Raw genomic sequence first — 26,289 nt, 5'->3', positions numbered from 1 at the left:
CCGAAAATGGCTGCTGAGACAGAGAGGAAAGGAGGAGAAGGGGGCGGAGCGCTGGAAAAAGGCGGCAAGGCTGTGTAAAAACTCGCCCTTTCTGTCTCGATCCACCCCCTTTATGACACTGTAGAGTGTCATATTTGTCATCCGGGGGGCGGGCCGGGGGGCGGAGAGGAGGCGGCAGCTTCAGCTAGGCCGAAGCCGGGGCCTAAATTAGATGCCTGAGGCCCAGAAGGGCTCCAGGCCGGCGCGAAAGTCCGGGAAGGGGTCGGATGTGAACCGGACCCCTCCGGATTTAAAGGCAGGATGGTGGTGGGGCTATACGCGGAAGGGGGAGCCCGGTAGGGGTCTCCCTGAGGCAGTATAGAGCTGGTGCTGCCGCAGAGACAGGGGCGCAGGGAGCCCTGTGTCTGTATGTGCCATGCCTGCCAGCACTCCCCCCGGCCCCAACAGGAGCCCGCAGCTGGGCTGGGGTCCCTGGATACAGGCGCAGTGTGCTGGCCCATTGCTGGGAGCTGTAGAATGCTGCCTGTACAGGCCCTACCTGAGGTGTCTCAACCTAATACCCCCAGAGGGGGATAGGGAGGGTGCTGTTGTCACCTTCAGGGGCCTTTATCCTCGCCTCGACCTCAACCCAGAAACCAAAAGGAATTGGGGAAGGAGGGGGGTTCTCGACTTCGAACCAGCACCCGAGGGACTGGGGAAGGAGCAACATGGGGAATAGCCATCTCTACTTCAACTGGGCACCCCATAATAGGGGGCTGAGGAAGGAGCCATGCCGGGAGTCTCACAGGAGACCCTCTTTTCTTCATCTGTAATCCCGTCGGAAAAAACGGAGTAAAATCTTTTAGGTGTGCCTCCTTTGCGACACTAAGCAAAAACTGGAGAAGGCTGATGCCGTCCAGGGGTGTATACTGCACAGGAGGAGCCACAGTTAATCTTTTTCAGATTATGCATAGTGTCGCCTCCTAGTGGACAGCAGCATAACACCCATGGTCCTGTGTGTCCCCCAATGAGGCGACAGAGTAATCCCTGTTTCTCCTTCGCCTCATTTGGGGACACAGGACCATGGGACATCCTAAAGCAGTCCCTGGATGGGAAACAGCACGACATCTGAAACCTCTTGTACCATCAGGCTACATTTGGTCTACAGATGAGATATTGCCGATTGCAGAATCCGTCTGCCAAGGGCCGCATCTGCAGAAGCCAGAGAATGAATGTTGTAGTGTTTCACAAATGTGTGCAAGCTGGACTTGCAGACTTGCTGAGCTGAAGCCTGGTGCCGGATGGCCCAGGAAGCCCCCACTGACCAAATAGGATGTGCCTTAATCCCCGCTGGGATGGACTTTCCTCTGATACAATAAGCTTCCTGGATCGCTGAGCGGATCCACCTGGCTATTGTAGCCTTAGAGGCAGGGAGACACCTCATGTGCCCTTCTGGAAGCACGATAAAGTCATCCGACTTGCGGAAAGGCGCCGTTCGGGAAACATATTTCCTAAGCGCTCTTACCAAATCCAATGTATGAAGGGCCTTCTCGACAAGATGAACTGGCACTGGGCAGAACGATGTCCTCATTCAGATGGAAAGAAGAGACAACCTTGGGTAGGAAGGATAAAGATGTCCTCAAGACCACCTTGTCCTGATGGAAGACCAGGAACGGGGGGGCCTGCAAGACAAGGCCGCTAACTCTGAGACTCGTCTGACTGACGTTACTGCCACCAGAAAGGCTACCTTCCAAGAAAGATGAGTCAACGCCACGTCTTGTAGTGGCTCGAAGGGAACCTCTTGCAGAACCCCTAGGACCAGATTAAGGTCCCAAGGCTCCAAAGGCATTTTGTAGGAGAGACCACATGGGAAACTCCTTGCATGAAGGTCTTGACTTGCAATCTCGTAGCTATCTTGCGTTGGAACAGGATGGATAAGGTGGAAATTTGACCCTTGAGGGAAGCAAGCGCAAGGCCTGAGTCTAACCCCGCCTGGAGAAACTCCAGAATGGAAGGGATTGAGAACATGAGTGGGGAACGTCCGTGGGCTCTGCACCAGGAGAAAAAGGTCTTCCAGGTGTGATGGTAAATGCATAAGGATGACAGTTTCCGCGCACTGATCATGGTGGAGACCACCTGCTGGGATAAACCGGCCTGGGTTAGAATCCAGGATTCAATGGCCAAGTCGTTAAATTCAGGGCCCTCGAGTTCTGGTGGTAAATCGAGCCCTGAGAGAGCAGGTCTGGGCAGTCTGGGAGCCGCCAGGGAACATCGGCAACGAGTTCCATGTACCACGCTCGGAGTGGCCAGTCTGGGGCGACAAGAATCACCGGGACTCCTTCCGCTCTGATCTTTCTGATGACTTACGGAAGTAGCGGAAGGGGCGGAAACACGTAAGTGAGACGAAACTGATGCCACGGGAAGACCAAAGCATCTGACCCGTTGGCTAATGGGTTGCGGGACCGAGCTATGAACGCCAGAACCTTGGTATTTAGCCTAGAGGCCATGAGATCGACATCTGGCGTCCCCCAGCGATGGCAAATCTGCTGAAAAACCTCCGGAAGGGACCACTCTCCCGAAGCGAGACCCTGAAGGCGGAGAAAATCTGCCGCCCAATTCTCTACTCCCGGAATATGAACAGCTGAAATGACTGAGCGGTTTCTTTCTGCCCATCGGAGAATGTGGGCTACTTCGAGCATCACCCTTCTGCTCCTGGTTCCCCCCTGGCGGTTGATGTACGCTACAGCCGTGGCGTTGTCCGACTGAACTCGAATGGGCCAACCTGCCAGAAGGTGATGGAGTCGCAGAAGGGCTTACCTGATTGCTCGAATCTCTTGAATGTTGATTGGGAGATACGATTCTGGGGTGGACCAGCGTCCCTGAGCCATGTGGTGGCGGAAGACCGCCCCCCATCCGAGAAGACTGGTGTTGGTGGTAAACACAAGCCAACGTACCGGGAGAAAGGATTTCCCCTGATCCAGAGAGAACTTCCGCATCCACCACTTGATTGTCTGACCTGCTGGGACATTCAGAAGCGACGGTCCAGAGAAAAGGGGTTTCTGTCCCAGGCTGTCAGTAGCACCTGTTGAAGAGGGCAGAGGTGCAGTTGGGCAAATGGAACCATCTCCATCGCTGCCACCATCTTGCCCAGTACTTGCATGCCGACCGTAAGGAGTGAGGATGGGCAAGAGAAAGGCTCCGGACTCCCTGCGTCAATGCCGAGACCATTTCCGGAGGGAGAATAACCAACCCTCGGGAAGTGTCTAGGTTCATCCCCAAAAATGAAATTCACTGAGCTGGTACCGGGGAGGACTTGTTGAGGTTCACCTGCCAACCCATGCGAGCAAGTACAGTACAGACCAAAAGTTTGGACACCTTCTCATTTAAAGATTTTTCTGTATTTTCATGACTATGAAAATTGTAAATTCACACTGAAGGCATCAAAACTATGAATTAACATATGTGGAATTATATACTTAACAAAAAAGTGTGAAACAACTGAAATTATGTCTTATATTCTAGGTTCTTCAAAGTAGCCACATTTTGCTTTGATGACTGCTTTGCACACTCTTGGCATTCTCTTGATGAGCTTCAAGAGGTAGTCACCGGGAATGGTTTTCACTTCACAGGTGTGCCCTGTCAGGTTTCATAAGTGGGATTTCTTGCCTTATAAATGGGGTTGGGACCATCAGTTGTGTTGAGCAGAAGTCTGGTGGATACACAGTTGATAGTCCTACTGAATAGACTGTTAGAATTTGTATTATGGCAAGAAAAAAGCAGCTAAGTAAAGAAAAACGAGTGGCCATCATTACTGAAGAAAGAAATGAAAGTCAGTCAGTCCGAAAAATTGGGAAAACTTTGAAAGTGTCCCCAAGTGCAGCTGCAAAAACCATCAAGCGCTACAAAGAAACTGGTTCACATGAGGACCGTCCCAGGAAAGGAAGACCATGAGTCACCTCTGCTTCTGAGGATAAGTTTGTTCGAGTCACCAGCTTCAGAAATCACAGGTTAAAAGCAGTTCAGATCAGAGACCAGGTCAATGCCAAACAGAGTTCTAGCAGCAGGCACATCTCTACAACAACTGTTAAGAGGAGACTTTGTGCAGCAGGCCTTCATGGTAAAATAGCTGATAGAAAACCACTGCTAAGGACAGGCAACAAGCAGAAGAGACTTGTTTGGGCTAAAGAACACAAGGAATGGACATTAGACCAGTGGAAATATGTGCTTTGGTCTGATGAGTCCAAATTTGTGATCTTTGGTTCCAACCACCGTGTCTGTGCGACGCAGAATAGGTGAACCGATGGACTCTACATGCCTAGTTCCCACCGTGAAGCATGGAGGAGGAGGTGTGATGGTGTGGGGGTACTTTGCTGGTGACACTGTTGGAGATTTATTCAAAATTGAAGGCATACTCGGATAATAGTTGGGCGCTAGCATCGCTGGATACGGCCAAAGCGTTCGACTCTCTCGAGTGGCCTTTCCTCTCCGCGTGTCTGCAGAAATATGGTTTTGGAGAAAAATTTATTAGGGGGGTAGACCTGTTGTATAAGAATCCTAAGGTGCGTGTAATTGTAAATAACTCCACCTCTGATTCTTTTACCTTGCACAGGGGAACCCGTCAGGGATGCCCTCTGTCCCCTGCTCTCTTCGCCCTTGTGATAGAGGCTTTAGCAATACGCATAAGATCTTCCAAAGACATCAAGGGAATAAATATTGCAGATCGTGTGGATACCATTGGCCTCTATGCTGATGATATGATAATATTTATGGATAAAATAGAAGAAACTCTACCACAAGTGACAGCAACCATAGATAAATTTAGTAAATTTTCCGGCCTATATATAAACTGGGACAAGTCTGCCCTGATGCCTTTATCTCATACTTCGGTTCCCTGTCTCAGGACTCTCACATCGCTACCTGTGGTTTCCAACTTCAAATATTTGGGTATTCACATGACTCAATATAGTCGGTTGGACCTACAACAAAACATTTACCCACTGTTAGATTTGGTAAAATCTAAATTTACAACCTGGAGTAGACTCCCCCTTTCTGTCGCAGGCCGCATTAATCTAATTAAAATGATACTGCTTCCCAAACTCAATTACTGCTTTCAACATGGTGCTGTACCAATACCCAAGTCATTTTTCGCAAAATTAAACTCCTTAATCACATCCTTTATATGGGGGAAGACCAGGCCCAAACTTAAATGATCTATTTTACAGAGACCAAAAAAGGGGGGTGGGGCAGCTTTACCAGACCTCTATCTGTACTACCTTGCCGGGCAGGCTAAGGCGATAAGTAAGTGGATGCCTAATAGCTCCTTACCTAATTCCGAAAGTCACTTAATACATTCTGCCCGGATTGATTGCCCATTGGGATTTTTGGAGATGGAGAAATCTGGTGCTTGTCGTCTGTTGCCTATGCTCCGACTAGCGAGATTGGTATGGAGACAAAAAAAGAATTATTAAATTTGTGGATATCATAGCTGAAATGCCACTATGGAATAATGGTTATATACCAGAATTACTGAATCACCCATCCACTGATTTCTGGATCTCCTATGGTGTTGTTTCGGTGAGCGATGTACACAACCAGGGGGTTTTTGTAACCTTTGAACAATTACAAAATAATTACAACATCCCTAGATCTCAATTCTTCCGGTATTTACAACTAAGGTCAGCTTTCCAATCGCACATACGAAATGCAGGTACGGGTCGGGCGATCTCCTTTTTGCCTTTGATAGGTATTCTCAAATCACAGGGTCCTCAAGGACTCATTTCCTCTCTATATACATATTTACTATCCATGGGAGATGGGTCGGTCATCAATTCTGTCAGAGAGAAATGGGAGGAACTCCTTCCCGATGTATTGGGAGAGGAGTGGGAAGATATTCTTGAATCTTCAACTAAAGTTTCCCCTTCAATCAATAATAGGATGACCCAGTTATATATCATATATCAGGCCTATTTGACCCCGACACGACTCTTTAAAATGGGTCGCCTGCACTCGTCAGACTGCTTACGGTGTCATATGTCTGATGCAGATTTTATCCATATGATTTGGAGGTGCCCTGTAGTTCTCCATTACTGGAGAGAGGTAACGACATTATTAACATCTTTATCGTCGATCCCTGTCCCGCTCGAACCATTGACCTGCTTGTTCGGGGTGTGGGATACGGAGACCTGGGATCATTATACTGGGATCTTTCTCCGGGAGGTGCTCTTTTTGGCAAGGAAGGTATTGGCGTTAAGATGGATTGGTGGCTCCCCCCCGACCCTTAGAGTTTGGATTGATCTAGTGAATTCGATTATTCCATATGAAAAAACAATGTATCAAAATAGAGGTTGTCCAGGTAAATTTGAAAAGATATGGGGCAGATGGAATTCCTCTTATTGTACTCTATAGCCTGCACTGACTAGACATCTACATAGAAAGGAGGGCCTGTGGTTTTCGGGGACATCGCTTATAGAGCAGGATTCAAATCTGTTTTTCTTTCGGCGACTAACTATTAATGGTTAAAGTTGTATAATAGGTTTTTTCTTATAAGGAACTACTGATTTACCATGTACATTCCATCACCTTTGTAACTTCTAATATGATGATGTTTTGCAACTATTTGTACTTTACGGTATAATTAATGACGATAATTGCAAATGTGTGTAATGTTTGTTTATTCTGAACTAATAAACGAATTTAAAAAAAAAAAATTGAAGGCATACTGAACCGGCATGCTATTCCATCCGGTTTGCATTTAGTTGGACCATCATTTATTTTTCAACAGGACAATGACCCCCAAACACACTTCCAGGCTGTGTAACGGCTATTTGACCAAGGAGGAGAGTGATGGGGTGCTACGTCAGATGACCTGGCCTCCACAGTCACCAGGCCTGAACCCAATGCCAATCGAGATGGTTTGAGGTGAGCTGGACCGCAGAGTGAAGGCAAAAGGGCCAACAAGTGCTAAGCATCTCTGGGAACTCCTTCAAGATTGTTGGAAGACCATTCCCGGTGACTACCTCTTGAAGCTCATCAAGAGAATGCCAAGACTGTGCAAAGCAGTCATCAAAGCAAAAAGGTGGCTACTTTGAAGAACCTAGAATATAAGACATATTTTCAGTTGCTTCACACTTTTTTGTTAAGTATGTAATTCCACATGTGTTATTTCATAGTTTTGATGCCTTCAGTGTGAATTTACAATTTTCATAGTCATGAAAATACAGAAGAATCTTTAAATGAGAAGGTGTGTCCAAATTTTTGGTCTGTACTGTATGTCCACAGTGATGCTCACACACTCTGCACAGGCCTGAAAGGACAATCCTTTGATGAGCAGGTCGTCTAGATATGGGAGGATCACCATGCCCTGAGAGTGTAGAATGGACATAACGGCCACCATGACCTTGGTGAACACTCTGGGGGCAGTGGCAATTCCGAAGGGCAATGCAGTGAACTGAAAATGATCGCCACCGACTGCGAAGCGCAGGAATCTTTGGTGGGCAGGAAAGATTGGGATGTGCAAATAAGCGTCTTTAATGTCGATGGATGCGAGAAATTCTCCTTTCTCCATCAAGGTGATCACTGAACGGAAAGACTCCATTCTGAAGTGACGAACTTTGACAAATTTGTTCAAAAGTTTCAGGTCCAGAATAGGGCGCACAGTCCCGTCCTTTTTCGGGACTACGAACAGGTTTGAGTAAAACCCTTTGAAGCTTTCGTTGTGTGGGACCGGGACGAGAACTTCGTCTTTACGGAGTGCATTTATGGCTTGGTGGAACAGGTTACTGTCTTGGCTAGTTTTTGCCAGAACCTCTGCCCAAGCAACCATAGCTCTAGCCACCCATGTTGCGGCAAAAGATGGGAAAAGTGCTGAGCCAGTGGCTTCGAAGACTGATCGCGCAAGATTATCTGTCGGTCGGTGGGATTCTTAAAAGAGGAACCATCAGACAAAGACAAGAGGGTTTTGGAAGCGAGACAAGATATAGGGGGATCCACTGAAGGGGACTCAGACCACTCGTTCTTTAGAGTAGGAGCACAGGGATATCGTGTCTCAAGCGGCTTTTGCCCAGTGAATCATTTGTCCGGGCGAGATCTGTGCCTCTGGACGATGTCTGTAAACTCAGGGTGGTTAGCAAAAATCCTGTGAGAACGTTTAGATCTTTTAAAAGATACTGTGTGTTCGGTACTAGTCCCGGGCTCCTCGTCCACCCTCAGAGCTCTATTGACCGCTTTAATGAGGGAGTCCAGTGACTCTTGGCACTCTTGTGAGTCCGGGTCTATGGACATATCAGACTCGTATTCTGAGTCGTGTTCGCTGCAAACCCCTTGAGAGGGGGAGCGTCAAACGGAACTTGCAGATGCTGAGGCACTAGAGTGCCTAGGGGACGGGCTATGAGGTTGTTTTTTAGACGTTTGTATGCCCCTTGTTGTATGACGGCTCCTATCAGAGGATGTCCCTCGCATGGCTTAAGGGCTCTCAGCGCTAGGCAAGCGGATGCCCTGGCTTGAGGAGGAATCACGGAAGGACTCTATAGCCTTAGCCAGAGAAGCCATGGACGGTACCAGAGAAGTAGCCCACTCAGGAGGGCTAGGTCCATTAGGGTCGGCAGTAGCGGAGGGCTCTTGTGCGCATGTAGGATCGCAAGCTGTACAGAATGAAGTACTGTGGCCCCGGGGCAGCGAGGCATTATAAGTGGTACATGAGGTATACACAACTGTGTGTGTTTTAGTAGCCTTCTTAGAGGGCTTAGGCTGAGACATATTAGCCTCTGTCAGAGAATGAAAAACTGCCGTACTGCAGAGAAGGGGTTAAGCGTTTTCAGCTTACCCAGGTCCTGCGTCCCGTGCCCCGGGGATTTCAGGCAACGCTGATGACCCTCGGTGTGTGTCCTAGTCCTGTCCTTGCCAGTGCCTTGCAGTGAGAACAGAAATGGCTGCTGAGAATAGCGCATTTGCGTTCGTAACGAGAAGCGCCTGAGGAAGTGGGCGGAGACATGGCCGGCAGGCGAGAGGACCGCTGTGGCGCTTCTCGTTCAGAGCGAGAAGCACCTGAAGAAATGGGCGGAGGGGCTCCGGTGGGCGGTGTATCAACGGGATGCGGCCTAGGTAGGCCAGAAGCCGGGGACTAAATTTGTGGCTGTGGGGAGGGGAGCGCACCGTTGAGATACGAGAGTCACCTAGGGAACACAGGGCCAGGCGCTGCATAGGGGAGCCCTCCTGCCGCTCATGGACGCTGTCCACATGAACCCCAGCATTATTCATCGTTGTCGGCCTGGTGCCTGTATGCAGATAAGGCTGCTCCCCTCCGGAGCTGGATCGTCAGGTACTGGCCACGATGTCCAACCTCAATCCAACCTCCCTTTGATAGGGGGCGAAGAGGGGCCATCTGCCTCCCGTCGTCATCCACTTTCTAATGGTGGTGATGCTGTGGGGGCTTCTGTGTATCCCGTGGCTTCAGTCTCTTGGGATGGAACATTGTCACGTCCGGCTGTGGGCCTGGCTCCAGGAAAGGGTACGTGGGGGCGACACCCCGCGTTCCCGTCTGTTGTTGATGTGGGGAGAGCGGAGCCCTGGAGGGGACCTGTCGCCCCTAGAACGAGCGCAGGCATAAGAACGGTGCAGGAGGGAGTATGAGGAGGCAACACTCCGCATTTCCGCCTGTTGAAGGGAGATCGGGACCTTGAAAGGACCTGTCGCCCCTTCAATCCATGGGAAAATATTAAAAATCAAAAGTTAAAAATTTAAATAATAAAGTTGGGGTCTGAAGCAGTATATACTCACCAACTGGCAGAAAGCTAATCAGTTAGTGAGAAAGCAGTAGGAGAAGCAGACCCAAGTGCCTCTTACGGACAATAAGCAAGAACTGGTTCAGGTTAGAGCCAGCAGAGGGTGTATACTGCAGAGGAGGAGTTATTCTTTTCTATGTTTACTTAGTGTCCTTCTAGTGGCACCAGCATAACACCCATGGTCTTCTGTCCCCCAATGAGGCGAAGGAGAAATAATATATAATAAAAAATATATATAAATCAATCATTATATGGTATTTTTTTGCTTACTTGGTCACTCCGGGGGTTGCACCAACATTGCACGCACGCGCCCTCTTCAGGCTGTTTATTAAACTGCTCTTTCCTACATTAGGAAAACCTGAACACAAGCAGATAGATCAGGATAAAGATGCTAAAATTAAGGGGACACAAAACCTTAAAGCAAGTGCACTCTACCCAAGACCCCTGCAAAAGTCAGATCTCCTAGTCATAGCAAGTGAGCTCCTATACAACTATCAGGCGGTGCACGATCACTCACGCTGAGTTTTTTCTACCAAATTCCTTGTATAGTTTTGATCCACCGGGTCACAGATGACATATTATTAAAGAACGACATCCTGTCATTTGCTAACAAAAAGCGGCCACGCCTTTAAGAGGCAAATGTCACAGTGATGTAATCAGGGTTTTATGACATTTGATCATTATTAGAAGATATAAGAAGCCTTAGGGATAGCCACACTAAAAAGATGGCTGCTAGTATGAAGGGCTGGTTTGTAGAAGACATAGTTAAAGGGGTATTTCTTATCCCTACTGATCGCCACTGGGACCCCAATCAGTCCTGAGAATGTATGGGCTGCAGCCTTTTCAAGATTTTTCCTGCATTTTGGTGCTCTGAGATCTCCCGGGTGCAGAGGATGGAGCTGGACCCCCTTCATTCTCAGAGGTCAGATCCCAGAGATCATATCCTAGCAATCACTTACTAAAGTTTGAAACACCCCTTTAAGTATTAATTTTCACAGCTTGTCTTCATGTGTTCTAGAAGCGACATAGAAGAGAAAACAACGCACCCACGACCCCAACCGTGATGGATGTCTTGATGTCCTGGTTTCTGCAGTAGTTTCCAAGAAGTTTCATTAGGCAGTCGGCTCCTATACAGGCGCCGGAGCTGAGCAGGTCCTCCGAGGCCTGAGTCACAGGAACTCTGCTCTGTTGCTATAATAAGAAGATAAAACATTTTTTCACAATATTAAAGGCATATTTAAAAGGATTTGGACTTGCAGTTACATACATGCATGTTGGGCTAAAAATAATTTTTACAATTGGATTTCATTAAGAAAAATGTGGCTCTGTTTCCCTACATATTGCTGGCTTCTGAATGGGGTATCAAAATCTGTGGAAAGTTTGTAACCCTTAACTATCTTTTTCCTCTCTGCCGATTTATGACCACATTAAAAATTACATTACAAATCGCATATTGGGCAGAGAGAAGCTGAAATTGACGGATTTCTAGAGGAGGCAAATTTACCTAGATTAGATGCTGAGGATAGAGACTGGTTAGATGGGCCGCTTACGGTGGAGGAGTTGGAGGGTGCCTTGAGGTCCATGGCGGGGGGGAAGGCTCCGGGGGCTGACGGTGTCCCTGTTGAAATATATGGTGTCCTTTCTGAAGAATTGTTGACCATTGTTGGGAGTCTTTGAGGAGTCACTGGAGAGGGGAATACTACCTGATTCCATGAGAGAGGCCATTATTGTGGTCATCCCTAAACCTGAGAAGAACCCACGACTGCCGGAGTCATATAGACCAATATCACTCCTAACAACAGATGTTAAAATTTTGGCTAAAGCCTTGGCGACCCGGGTGATAGAAAAGGTGATCCATTCGGACCAATCGGGTTTTAAGCCTAATAAATCCACTGCCATCAATTTGAGAAGGCTATTTCTTAATATGCAGATACCGGCGGAGAATGCTGGGGAGAGGGTGGTGGTCTCCCTCGATGCGCATAAGGCCTTCGACAGTATAGAATGGCAGTACCTGTGGTCGGCTCTGAGTCGCTTTGGGTTTGGGCCGGTTTTTGTATCGTGGGTAAGGCTCCTATACGCCTCTCCAGTGGCTAAAATCAGGGTGAACAATGCATTGTCGGATGGTTTTCAGTTGTTTCGGGGTACGCGGCAGGGGTGCCCGTTGTCCCCGTTGCTGTTTGCTCTAGCGGTAGAACCTCTGGCAGCGGCTATCAGAAGGTCTCAGTTGGTAAAAGGGTTTGTGTATGGGAAAATGGAAGAAAAAATTGCTCTATATGCTGACGACATTTTGCTTTTTCTGGAAGGTCCTGGGGAATCTTTGAGGAATGCAATCTCATTAATTGAAGACTTTGGGCAGATTTCAGGGCTGATTATTAATTGGGACAAATCGAATGTTTTACAGGTGGATAGAGGTGTGGATTGTACTAGGGAGGTGGAAGAGGGAACAAAATTAAGGGTGGTTTCACAATTTAAATATTTAGGAATCCAGGTGTCTCTCCCTTTGACTAGATTTGAGGAGCTTAATCTTGAGCCATTATTAACCAAATTACGTGCCAAGATCTCAGCGTGGAATAGGCTGCACTTGTCGGTGGTGGGTAGGGTAAATCTCCTTAAAATGGTTGTGATGCCACAGGTTTTGTATGCTTTACATAATTCTCCGGTTTGGATCCCGCGGTCCAGATTTCGTAGAATCAAATCATTATTTGGAGAGTTGGTATGGGGTGGGAGGTGCCCGAGAATTAAGCAAGAGATACTGCAGAGGCCTAAAGATGAGGGGGGACTTGCTCTGCCTAATCCCTGGTTGTATTTTTTGTCGGCGCAGAGTCAACATATTAGGGGATGGGGGAAAAGACTTGAGGAAGGACAAGGTCATAACAGTCTGTTATATATTATTGGTATGGAGCCCTTGGGTCAAGGCCTAGAAGCAGGACTATTCAAGAAATCGGGAACTCGTTTTCACACTATTATTTTAATTCATAAGGTATGGCAGACGCTTAAAAGAATAAGAGGGGTAGAAGGATTTACTGAATTTTCACCTATTTGGGACAACCCTTCATTTCACGAATTCAATCATATGGAAGGAATGGGGGAGTGGAAAAAAAAGGCATCGGGTTGATAACTCAACTGATGCAGAATGGGAGCCTTAAATCTCTTGATGTGATGCAGCAGGAGTTCCAGTTCCCGGGGTTAAAATTATACCAATATAGAAGGGTTCAGCACGCATTTCGGGCACAGAAGAGGAGGGGGCATATAGTGATCCAGAAGGATCTAATGTTGGACTTCATATTAAATAATAATGGAACAAAAGGGGCTATATCCGAAGTATATGGTGATCTGTTACACACTTTTCTACTAGACTACCCTATAAAGGCCAGAGGGAAGTGGGAGGCAGAATTGGGGGAAATAGACGATGATAGGTGGGAATCTATCTTGGAATATGTACCCAGGTTATCAATGAGTGAACCTGGGAGATTGTCACAACTGTATGTGATAAATAGGACTTATAGGACACCTGATATGCTGTTTAAAGCTGGGCTGAAAGAAGACTCTGAGTGCCCTAGATGCTCCCAATCCCAGGCGGGCATTCTACACATGTTATGGCTCTGTCCCAGACTATTTGCGTTCTGGGTAGTTGTGTTGAACCAAATTGGGGTGATCTACGGGTGTTCGATTCCCAGGGATCCTGTGGTTTGTGTACTTGGGTATGTGGAGGAAATCCTGACCGACGAGACTGCCAAAATGGCTATAGCTAGATTACTGTTCATTGCGAGAAAGGTGATTGCAAGATATTGGATTAGAGAGGAACCTCCTACTAGACGAGAGTTTATTGCACAGGTAGATCATATTATTCAGCTCGAAAAAAGTATATATAATAAAAGGAATAGAATGGGTTTTTTTCAAAAGCTGTGGCAGCCATGGCTGGACGGAAACAAATGAGTGATTGTGGTTAAAAGTTGCATATATTATAATGCGTATGTGTTATCTCGTTGTTTCTCTTTTCTTTTCTTCCCAGAAGTAAGGTCTGGGTGGAGATGGGTCTTCAGAGGGAGGGGGGAGGGGGGGTGAGGGGAGGTTTCTGTTAAAACAAAACATAAATGTACTCTGTTCATTTGTATGGACACTGCTGTATTTATCTTGCACAATAAAAAATATCTGATTCAAAAATTACATTACAAACCTTCTGTCAGAAAGAGCTCACTGACTGACTCGCAGTTAACTCATTCTGCTGTCAGGAACTTGAAGCCTGTAAAAGCCAAGATTTTAATGAAATCCAATTGCAAAAATAATATTTAGCCCAAAATCTAAGTATTTCAGTAAACAAAAAAGTCCCAAAAAACTGAACATATCCTAGAAGCAATTACAGATTACTACAGCATGGCGGTCCTCCCCCCAATAATGTCGCCAATGTAGGTATTGCAGTACACAGATTTTCCACCCATGAACTCCACTGTGTAACCACACCTATGTGCACATACCCTATGGGTGGATTCACATTTTGCTGCAGAAAGATCTGCAAACTCTGCCATTAATCCTAAAACAATGTGTCGAAATCAGTGCACTTCCTCCAAAACTACCCTGTTCAGATCAATGGAACTGCTTTTTCATCACCGAAAATGTTGCTACAAAATATGCAAAGTGTGAATATAACCTTAGACTTTGGATGGGAGACTCCGGCAGCATCATCATCGAGGGGCCTATAAAATGTAATTCCCATCTTCATAGATGAAGATTATTGAATACTGATGATAAATACAAGAAAGTTTGCAAATTACTGCTTATTAAAGGGAACCTGTCAACTGAAAAAAAACAGATTACCTGCAGATATGGGGATAATCTGTAGGTAAATAGCGCTGTGAACCTGCCCGGCGCTGGCTCTTAGACCCCCGATGCTGGGTACAAATGAACTTTATTCCTGCCGGCAGCATTCAGATCTCAGTCACAGGGGCGGGTTCAGGGCGGATTCAGTAACTGCTGTGTATAAAGAGGGGCGGCTATAACTGCGACCCCCTCACTCACTGACAGCAGCTCAGCATTAGAGTCTGCTGTCAGTCAGTGTTTGGGGTCGCAGTTATAGCAGCCGCTCTCTATACACAGCGCATTGACTGAATCTGAGCCGGCGGCGCCCCCGTGACTGACACCAGAACCCTGCCGGCAGGAGTAAAGTTCTTTTCCTCCTAGCAGCAGTGGTCTAAATGCCGGCGCTGGGCAGGTACACAACACTATTAACCTGCAGGTTAACACAGTTTTTATAGGTGAGGATCCCTTTAAGATTTCCACCCATTCTTGTTATATTAACACGCTTTATTCTTCAGCTTGTTGCTTAGGAGACCGATCACCACTGCTGTCTAACTTGTAAGCATTCCTGGAATTAAGAGGACAAAGTGATACTGGACAGCTTCAAACCAGCGCTTGCAAGCTCCACATAAGAGAGCTTGTAAACACCACACGTTTTACTGTCTACCAGCAGTGGTGGTTGGTCTCCTAGGCAACACACTGTAAACAAAAGAAAATTGTTAATATCTCAAGAAGGGCTGAAAGTTTTAACCCCTTAGTGACGGAGCCAAAATTTTGAAATCTGACCAGTGTCACTTTATGTAGTAATAACTCTGCAACGCTTCAACAAATCCCAGTGATTTTCAGATTGTTTTTTCGTGACACATTATACTTTATGATAATGGTAAATTTAGGTCGATATGTTTTGTGTTTATTTATAAAAAATATAAAAAATTTGAGAAAAATGTTAAAAAATTTGCAATTTTCAAAATTTGAATGATTATCCCTTTAATCCAGATGGTCACACCACAGCAAACCATTAATAAATAACATTTCCCACATGTCGGCTATACATCAGCACCATTTGTAAAATGTTATTTTATTTTGTTATCATTTTAGGAGGATTAAAAGTGTAGCAGTAATTTTTCATTTTTTTAAGGAAATTTACAAAATTTATTTTTTTAGAGACTTATCCATGTTTGAAGTGACTTTAGGGGTCTCATATTGGGAAACCCCCAAACGTGATACCATTTTTAAATCAGCACCCCCTGACATATTGAAAACTGCAGTCAGGTAGTTTATTAACCCTTCAGGTGATTTTCAGGAATTAATGCAAAGCGGTATGACAGAAATGAAAATGTGTATTTTTACCACCAAAATGCCGCTAACTTCTGAATAGATTACTACAGCCGGCAGACTCTAAGGCCACTATTTAGTCATGAATTGCCATGGCAAACATCAGGACCACACAATCATGATCTGAGGGCACCGATTGGGATAAAGAGGAAGCCCCTACACTCGGTTAACCATTTATAATGAAGTACTCACTATTGACAGCAGCATCTAAGGGGTTAAACAGATGTGGACGGTGCAAACACTGATCATGGCTGATGCAGCAAGTTGTCAGCTATAATGTACAGCCGACAGCTGCAGGATTGTCACCTGTATGGGGAGGCTATTCTCCAATATCTCAGGTCAGTTAAAAGACGTATTGGCTGTCATTAAGGGGTTAATAAGCAGCATATTGCAAAAGTGCTTGTACGTACAAGTAATATCTGATCCATTTATGAAGATGAGAACTAACCCTTTAATTCTCGGGGACCAGTCACAACCCTATAACAGTGTTAAGTACCAAGTTCTTATTTTGCTGTTGAGTAGACGCCTTGAACGCCACCGTGGGAAACTCATTTCGCAGGTACTTCAGCCATTTCGCCACTACAGGTTTGGATACAAGATCTAAAAAAAAAAAAAAACAATACTATTGTAATTAAACAAAATATATATATATATATATATATATATATATATATATATATATATATATATATATATATATATATATATATATATATATATATCTTCAACAAGAACAACTAGCTGGTGTGTGGTAATAGTCAAACAGCAATATGGTGTGAGATTTAAAAAGCATGTAGCTGTGTACACAGACACAGGACAATCAGCACACTGCAGGCTACTGTGTAGGCTTTTCAATAATCCCCGCATGTTATAATGGGTGCATAGCCTATAATAACCAGACCTAGCCCAGATCACACAGCTGGAGGGCTTGGCTTGTTAGTGTGCATGCAACATCACTCCATATAAAGGAAACAAACAAAACTAGATTTTGGGTACTCACGGTGAAATCTGTTTCTCTGAGCCTTCATTGGGGGACACAGGAAACCATGGTGTATGCTGCTGCCACTAGGAGGTTGACACTATGCAAAAAAAAAGCTTAGGTTAGCTCCTCCCCAGCAGTATATATCCACCAATTGGCAGAAAGCTAATCAGTGAGAAAGCAGTAGGAGAAGCAGAGAGCATAACAGAACGAACGTAACAGGTAACAACAGAACCTAATACAACATTAAAAAAGGGAGGGTGCTGTGTCCCCCAATGAAGGCTCCGAGAAACAGATTTTACGGTGAGTACCCAAAATCTAGTTTTCTCTATCGCTTCACTGGGGGACACAGGAAACCATGGGACGTCACAAAGCAGTCCCAAAGGGTGGGAACAAGTATAACACACTCAAGTAAGAACTTAGGCCACTGCCGTTTGCAGGACCTTTCTACCAATGTTCACATCAGATGAAGCATGAATGTGAACCCTGTAGAACTTCGTAAAGGTATGGATGGAAGCCCATGTAGCAGCCTTGCAGAGCTGCGAGGCTGATGCCTGATGGCTTACTGCCCAGGAGGCCTCCACCGAACGCGTAGAGTGTGCCATAATCCTCAGTGGGCGTGCCCTACCTCTTGAACGGTAAGCTTCCAGAACGGTGGAACAGATCCATCGAGCAATGGTAGACCTGGTCGCAGGAAGATGCCTTCATGAACCCTCTGGGATAATGAACAGAGAATCTGAGCACCGGAAAGGCTCAGTTCTGGACAGAAAAACACATAGAGCTCTTACTAGATCCAGATTGTGCAACGACCGCTCTCAGGGGGTGAGACGGAGATGGACAAAAAGATGGAAACATTCAAAAGAAAACCGGAAACCATCTTAGGAAGAAAGGATGGAACTGGACGTAGGACCACCTTGTCTTGATGAAAAATCATGTAAAAGGAACAACAAGAAAGCGCTGCTAACTCAGAGACCCATCTAACTGTAGTGATGGCGACCAGGAAATCGACCTTCCAGGAAAGTAGTGTGGAAGAGATATCACGCAGTGGTTCAAACGGAGACTGCTGTAATACGTTGAGTACCAAATTAAGGTCCCAGGGATCCGCTGGGGGCTGGTAGGGTAGAACGGCGTGAGCAACACCCTGGGTGAAAGTTTTGAGCTGTCTGCGAATGGCCAAATTCCTTTGGAACAGAACTGACAGCCGAAACCTGTCCCTTAATAGTACTAAGGGACAGTCCGGACTCCAGACCCAAATGTAGAAAGAACAAAATGGATGGGAGATGAAGCGCCATTGAAGCGGTTTGGTGAGCGGTTTGGTGAGCTTCACACCAGCCGAAGTATGCTTTCCATAATTGGTGGTAAGTTCGGGAAGACGAAGGCTTCCTTGCTTTGATCATAGTTTGGATGACATGATCGGAGAAACCAGCTGATTTCAAAACCGCGGCTTCAATGGCCATGCCATTAAATTGAGCGACTGAGAACTCTGGTGCGACAAAAGGTCCGGACGATCCGGGAGTCTCCATGGTGTGTCTGCGAGAAGGTTGACCAACTCTGCGTACCAGGGTCTTCGTGGCCAATCCGGGGCAATGAGGATCACGGAAATTCCCTCCGCCTTTATCTTTTTGACTATCCTGGGGGGATCAGCGGCAAAGGTGAATACAAGTACGGAAGGGAGAACTGTGCCCAAGATATCGCTAGCGCATCAAATCCGATTGCTAGCGGGTCGCGGGACCTGGACACAAACTGCGGAACCTTGTGGTTGAGTCTGGACGCCATTAGATCGATGTCTGGAGTGGCCCATTTGAGGCAGATCCAGTGAAAGACTGATGGGTTCAGAGACCATTCGCCCGCGGCAAGCCCTTCTCGGCTGAGGAAATCTGGTATTTCCTAGTATGATCACCTCGGAAATTGCTGGAACATTTTGCTCGGCCCAAGACAGGATCTGAGCAACCTCTGATATCACTGCCCGACTTAGGAGTTCCCCCTTGGTGGTTGATAGTACGCTACCGCTATGGCGTTGTTGGACTGGACTCGAATCGGACATCCGTAAAGAAGCTCCTGCCAATGTAGCAGGGAAAGAAATATTGCACGTTGATGGGGAGGGAAGATTCCTGAGCTGACCACCGACCCTGGACCGTCAAGTCTTGGAACACTGCTCTCCAGCCGAGAAGGCTGGCATCCGTTGTTATGATCTTCCAGTGAAAGGGAAGGACCTCCCAAGATGAATCGACTGATAACGTTCCCACCATATCAGTGACTGTTTTATCCGCAGTGGGATCGAGACCATCCGATCCAGGGAACGGATCAAATTGTCCCATCTCACCAGAAGGAAGAGTTGGAGAGGGCACGTGTGAAACTGCGCAAATAGAACTGCTTCCACTGAGGCAACCATCTTGCCTAGTACGCTCATGTAGAAGCGGAGGGAGCGGGGAGAGGGGCCTCGGAGAGACCGTACTCCGCACATGAGAGCTAGGGATTTTTCCTTGGGTAGGAAGATCTTTGCTTGGGCGGTGTCGAAGAGCATTCCCAAAAACACAAGACGTTGGACTGGAATCAGAGAGGACTTCGCGGTGTTGACAAATCCAGCCCAGCTGAGCGAGAGCGTCCAGGGTGATCTGCAGACTTTCCTGACATTCCGCAGAGGTTGGGGCCTTGATGATGCCGTCTAAATAGGGAATGACGAGGATGCCCCTGCTGTGTAGAATAGACATCACTGCCGCCATCACTTTGGTAAAAACTCTGGGAGCGGTGGATAATCCAACGGCAGTGCCGTGAAGTGGAAGTGAAGCCCCTGAATGGCGAAACGAAGGAATCTCTGGTGCGGGTGAAACATGGGAATGTGCAGGTAAGCATCTTGAATGTCCACCGAGCAGAGAAATTCCTCTGGTTCCATGGAGGCTATCCAGGATCGGACGGACTCCATCTTGAAGTGACGCAGTCGTACATATCTGTTCAGGATTTTGAGGTCCAGAACGGGACGAACTGAGCCGTCCTTCTTTGGAACGACAAACAGGTGGGAATAAAAACCTGAGAAGCGTTCTCGTGTGGGGACGGAGACTGACACCAGTCTGGAAAAGGGAGTTGATAGCCTTGAAAAAACCCGGAACGAGAGAGGTATTTTTTGGTGGACGTGACTGGAAGAAATGAGATTGAGAGTAGAAAATTCTATTTTGTAAACGTAGGAGACGACGTCTCGGACCCAAGCATCTTTGACTATGGATAGTCACTCGTCCCGAAACTGAAGGAGACGACCGCCCACCCTGAGAGGCTTCCCAGGTGGGGGCGACGCGTCATGCTGAAAAGAATCTGTTGGTGCCTGACCTGGAGGGTCGACGTTGTGTAGGTCTTGACCGCGAGGTCGGAGCAGGCTTAAAGGAGGGTCCTTTCCTTTGTTGACGCACTGGGGGGCTTATCCTGTTGGGGGTTACCCTGTGGTTGAAACCTCCGAAAGGAGCATTAAGGAACTGTGCGACGGGGCGTATGCTTAACCCTCTGTTGTAGTAGAAACTTACTTTTCCCTCCCGCAGCATTAGAAATTATCTTGTCTAGTTCTTTTCCAAACAGGCGAGAACCGTGGAAGGGAAGACATGAGGGACTTTTTTGATGCAGAGTCCGCATTCCAGGCTTTAAGCCACAGGACCCTGCGGATAGAGATGATGTTGCTGGCTGCTATGGATGAACAGGTGGCTGCATCTAGAGATGCGGACAAAAGGTATTATCCCGCACGGCCGTTCTGGTCCGCCAGATCTGCCAGGTTGTCGGCTGGGGCCCAGGCGACGATACCTTGGCGGAGATGCTTCGCCCAGGCAGAGACAGCCTTGGCCACCCAAGTAGAGGCGAAGGATGGGCAGAGGGAAGAGCCCGTGGCCTCAAAGGCAGACTTAGCCAGAGACTCGATGTTTCTGTCAGAGGGTTCCTTTAGAGAGGAACTGTCAGACAGAGGGAGTAATGTCTTTGTGGCCAGCCGGGAGACTGGAGGGACCACCAAAGGAGACACTGCCCACTTGTTAAGCAGGTCAGGCTGAAAAGGATACAGGACGCTCATGCGTTTTTTTCTCTGGAAACGCTTGTAAGGATGCTGCCATTCCACCGCGAGGGTCCTGTTGAACTCGTCATGGTTGGCAAAGACACGGGAGGGGCGCTTCGCTTTCCTGAAAGACACAGTCTCTGTTCAGAAGGAGAAACCTCAGAGTCTTTAATGTCAAGAGTCCCATTAATAGCGACAATCATACTATCCACCTTGTCACGCAGTTTTGAGACCTGTGCTGAGTCCAGATCTGAATGACTCAAAACGAGGGACTGGCTCTAGCGCCTCTAGAGCGTCCAAGGGAGGGGACAGAGAGGGAGCTGGTGTCCTGGAAGGCGGTGATGGAGACGATGAGCTGGACGGTGAGGTAATGCAGGCATGCTTTTTTTGAAGCTCTGGACGTCCTGCAAGGGGAATCCTTTTGGGTACGCGAGGGGTTGATAGCCGACACATCCGAGGGTGGTAGCTGAGACCCGCTAGCAGGAGCAGGATAAGGAAGCTGTTCCAAAACCGAGACCAAAGTCTGAGATACTTTGGTTAGGTCAGCTACCGACTAAGATAGAGATGTGACCCACTCAAGACGGGGCCAACTCTCGGTGTGAGTAGTGGGGGGGGCTCCTGGGAAGACATGTTAGATGGTCACCAATTAAGGCAGAGGGGTAAAGGTACCTTCACACGAAGCGACGCTGCAGCGATAGCGACAACGATGCCGATCGCTGCAGCGTCGCTGTTTGATCGCTGGGGAGCTGTCACACAGACCGCTCTCCAGCGACCAACGATGCCGAGGTCCCCGGGTAACCAGGGTAAACATCGGGTTACTAAGCGCGGCCCTGCGCTTGGTAACCCGATGTTTACCCTGGTTACCAGTGTAAAATATCGCTGGTATCGTTGCTTTTGCTTTCAAACACAACGATACACGGCGATCGGACGACCAAATAAAGTTCTGGACTTTATTCAGCGACCAGCGACATCACAGCAGGATCCTGATCGCTGCTGCGTGTCAAACGAAACGATATCGCTAGCGAGGACGCTGCAACGTCACGGATCGCTAGCGATATCGTTACAAAGTCGTTTCGTGTGAAGGTACCTTAAGGTCTGACCAGAGGGTAAATTCTTGTTACAGGAGGAACATGCGAAGTGTACTATAATGGGAGGAGGATGGGAGAGAAGCTCCCTAGAGTTAGACATGGACAGACATAAAAGCTGTGTGCCAGGGGAGATCAGCTAGGGATGAGAGCTGACCCCCCAGTGACAGAGCTTACAGACCTGGATCCTGGCCGGGAGCAATTTGTTGGGTAGAGCTGCAGAGAGCCAGACCGGGAGCTGCTGATGTGAGGCTCCGGAGCAGTGAGAGGAAACGATGGAGTAGCAGCCGGCCGGGAGCTGCTGCTGAGAGGAGGCAGAGCCGTAAGACGGCGCTGGTGCTGAGAGGCTGCACAGCGGTGAGAAGACGGTGCTGGTTCGTGGGTGGAGCCTGTCGGGCACACAGAATTCCAGCTTGATTGAGGAAGGGAGGGAGGGGGGGGGGTCCGGGGGAGGCGCACAGAGATGCCGGGCTGCTGAAAAAGAAAGGTGCGCAGCGCTGCAGGGCCAGGGGAGGGAGATGTGCTGATAGGTCGGGAGCGGGTGGCGGAGCCAGGCGGAGGGTCGGCGCCAGTGATTGGCCAGCGGGAGGCGTGGCCTAATGCTGCAGTAGGCCCAGATAGAAGCCGAGGGCTAAAGTAGGAATGGGAGACCGCAGGGGGAAAGCGCGGTATGCACTGCGGAGCGCTGAAGAAGCTAGGGATGTTACGGGAGGTGGCAATATGGGAAGAAACCGAAAGGATGTCCTCCCCCCTCTGGTCAAGACCTTTAGAAATATATGAATGTATAATATATATATATATATATATATATATATATATATATATATATATATATATATATATATATATATATATATATATATATATATATATATATATATATACACACACACACACACATACACATTTTTTATTAATTTATTTGTTTTAAATGAGCCCCCTGCAGCTGCATGTATACCTATCCAGAAGTTCCCGTATCCCTCTTTGCAGAAGTGGCACTGGAAGGCGGATCTGTATGTAGACCTCGGGGCCACTTGGTAGCCGTTGGGTAACGATTCCGTCTTCCTCCCCTCCTCCCCTGAGCAACTGGCTATGGAGGGCGGGCGGCTTAGGGGGTAGTGGCAAGGACCAGTCCGTATCTTCGGCCTTGCGGATGCCCCAAACACGCTTGAAGTGTTAGGAGGCATGGGGTCCTGCCTGGCAGACACGAGAGGGTACAGTAGTGTCGTATTCTCACACTGTGCTCCCGCTCTCTAGGGGTGAGAGCAGAGTGACCCATTACACTCCATCGCCCAGAATCACAAGCTGTATCTGAAAAATAGACATCACTAATAAAAACAACAAAACCTAACGTAGATACGGGGCTGAGGCAGCCCGTGTCCACCTCCTACTGACACTAAGTCAAAACTGATTAGCTTTCTGCCAGTTGGAGGATATACAGGTCCTTCTCAAAAAATTAGCATATAGTGTTAAATTTCATTATTTACCATAATGTAATGATTACAATTAAACTTTCATATATTATAGATTCATTATCCACCAACTGAAATTTGTCAGGTCTTTTATTGTTTTAATACTGATGATTTTGGCATACAACTCCTGATAACCCAAAAAACCTGTCTCAATAAATTAGCATATCAAGAAAAGGTTCTCTAAACGACCTATTACCCTAATCTTCTGAATCAACTAATTAACTCTAAACACATGCAAAAGATACCTGAGGCTTTTAAAAACTCCCTGCCTGGTTCATTACTCAAAACCCCCATCATGGGTAAGACTAGCGACCTGACAGATGTCAAGAAGGCCATCATTGACACCCTCAAGCAAGAGGGTAAGACCCAGAAAGAAATTTCTCAACAAATAGGCTGTTCCCAGAGTGCTGTATCAAGGCACCTCAATGGTAAGTCTGTTGGAAGGAAACAATGTGGCAGAAAACGCTGTACAACGAGAAGAGGTGACCGGACCCTGAGGAAGCAGTGGACTGAGTCTGGTGTGGAAACATCCAGAGCCACCGTGCACAGGCGTGTGCAGGAAATGGGCTACAGGTGCCGCATTCCCCAGGTAAAGCCACTTTTGAACCATAAACAGCGGCAGAAGCGCCTGACCTGGGCTACAGAGAAGCAGCACTGGACTGTTGCTAAGTGGTCCCAAGTACTTTTTTCTGATGAAAGCAAATTTTGCATGTCATTCGGAAATCAAGGTGCCAGAGTCTGGAGGAAGACTGGGGAGAAGGAAATGCCAAAATGCCTGAAGTCCAGTGTCAAGTACCCACAGTCAGTGATGGTGTGGGGTGCCATGTCAGCTGCTGGTGTTGGTCCACTGTGTTTCATCAAGGGCAGGGTCAATGCAGCTAGCTATCAGGAGATTTTGGAGCACTTCATGCTTCCATCGGCTGAAATGCTTTATGGAGATGAAGATTTCATTTTTCAGCACGACCTGGCACATGCTCACAGTGCCAAAACCACTGGTAAATGGTTTACTGACCATGGTATTACTGTGCTCAATTGGCCTGCCAACTCTCCTGACCTGAACCCCATAGAGAATCTGTGGGATATTGTGAAGAGAAAGTTGAGAGACGCAAGACCCAACACTCTGGATGAGCTTAAGGCCGCTATTGAAGCATCCTGGGCCTCCATAACATCTCAGCAGTGTCACAGGCTGATTGCCTCCATGCCACGCCGCATTGAAGCAGTCATTTCTGCCAAAGGATTCCCGACCAAGTATTGAGTGCATAACTGAACATTATTATTTGATGGTTTTTTTGTTTGTTATTAAAAAACACTTTTATTTGATTGGACGGGTGAAATATGCTAATTTATTGAGACAGGTTTTTTGGGTTTTCAGGAGTTGTATGCCAAAATCATCAGTATTAAAACAATAAAAGACCTGACAAATTTCAGTTGGTGGATAATGAATCTATAATATATGAAAGTTTAATTGTAATCATTACATTATGGTAAATAATGAAATTTTACACTATATGCTAATTTTTTGAGAAGGACCTGTATACTGCTGGGGAGGAGATAACCCTTTTTTTTTTGCATAGTGTCAACCTCCTAGTGGCAGCAGCATACACCCATGGTTTCCTGTGTCCCCCAATGAAGCGAGAGAGAGAAATAGAAGTGGTGTGCGCCAGCTTCGTCACAGTTTTTCGGCCTTATGAATTACATGAGAATGTTTGCATTCACTGACAGGAAGCACATATATATATACACAAATAGCGCTCCAGATAAAAAGGGACAAATCCTCAAGGGTGAACTGAGACGAAATGTAGTCTATCTTTTCCAATGGACACATACCTATTTTGTTGAGTACCAAGACTAACTTTTTGCTGGTGCCGCTCTGCACCACCGCCTGCTCCACCTGTGGGCAGCGACATCCCAGCGGATCCCGGGCATCCAAGACTTCAAGGACAACATCAGCTGCTTCCACCACCTACACGACAAGAACGTAGAGGAATGAACCTGCAGTCACATGTCCATATTTTGGACTGCCTGTTCTAGACCTTTCTAGTTAGGAATTGAACAGTAAGGTGTATCAGAACATAATAACTAAGCAGTGGGTGTCTCAATGTAAAGCAGGGCAACATCCAGCAAGGCACTAGTGATGAGCGAACATGATCGTGTCCTAATCTAATATTTTTGGCGTACTCGAAAAAAAATGCTTGAGTTGTCGCGGTTGTTTGACAGGCGCAACACATGCAGGGATACCCTGTTAGTTAGTCAATCCCTGCATGTGTTGCAGCTGTCGAACAGCCGAGACATGCAGCTGCGGGGACTCGAGCATTATTTTCGAGCACGCCAAAAAATACTCCAATAGGACATAAGCATGTGACATCACCTTATCTGAGCACGCTCACTCATCACTGGTTGGCACAGCTCTTCAGATGGGCACGGACCTTTTTAAACTCCCGGTAATAGGCTTTCCTGGAATTCTCATTCTCCAGTTGCTCGCATTTCTCCAGGTTTCGCAGACCAGCCTCCTGCACACAAAGAAAGGATCATTAAGCACCTAAAACCTCATGAGACAGAAGATGGATGAGAACATACACCATTTATAGGGTACAGCCTGTAATCTGCCAAGCCAGAACCCCAACAGGCAAGTACCCCCTGCTCAACTTGGCCATGGAAAGAAAGTGTAAGGTATACACAATGGAGAAGGTGGTCAGGTTCCTCATTTATTAGCCAGAGAGCCTCTCTTTGGAGGACCAATATTTTCATGCATTACATGGACAAAACGTTTTGCAGGACCTGGGTCCAACAGCCACTTCGATAGTTTGTGAGTGCAGGACCAGAGGCTTGAGAACCTCCA

The 26,289-nt window shown here is 47.1% G+C and overlaps 1 protein-coding gene across 2 annotated transcripts in view; it reads right to left on the bottom strand.

Annotated features, from left to right (window-relative positions):
• Positions 1-26,289, bottom strand: part of GNL3L (G protein nucleolar 3 like) — a 71,284-nt gene that overhangs the window by 39,125 nt on the left and 5,870 nt on the right. The window contains exons 5-11 of one of the 2 annotated variants that reach the window (XM_077283922.1): positions 25,877-25,960; positions 25,278-25,413; positions 23,256-23,289; positions 22,937-23,016; positions 16,384-16,487; positions 10,805-10,949; positions 10,029-10,116 (exon numbers count right to left, since the gene is read on the bottom strand). In XM_077283922.1, the coding sequence (XP_077140037.1) occupies positions 10,029-10,116; positions 10,805-10,949; positions 16,384-16,487; positions 22,937-23,016; positions 23,256-23,289; positions 25,278-25,413; positions 25,877-25,960 (671 nt within the window). The remainder of the gene's footprint in view (positions 1-10,028; positions 10,117-10,804; positions 10,950-16,383; positions 16,488-22,936; positions 23,017-23,255; positions 23,290-25,277; positions 25,414-25,876; positions 25,961-26,289) is intronic. The other variant, XM_077283923.1, reaches the window with a different exon arrangement.

Source organism: Ranitomeya variabilis, chromosome 2 (assembly GCF_051348905.1).
Source record: "Ranitomeya variabilis isolate aRanVar5 chromosome 2, aRanVar5.hap1, whole genome shotgun sequence".
Classification (NCBI taxonomy): domain Eukaryota; kingdom Metazoa; phylum Chordata; class Amphibia; order Anura; family Dendrobatidae; genus Ranitomeya; species Ranitomeya variabilis.
This window is presented reverse-complemented; position numbering and strand designations above follow the sequence as displayed.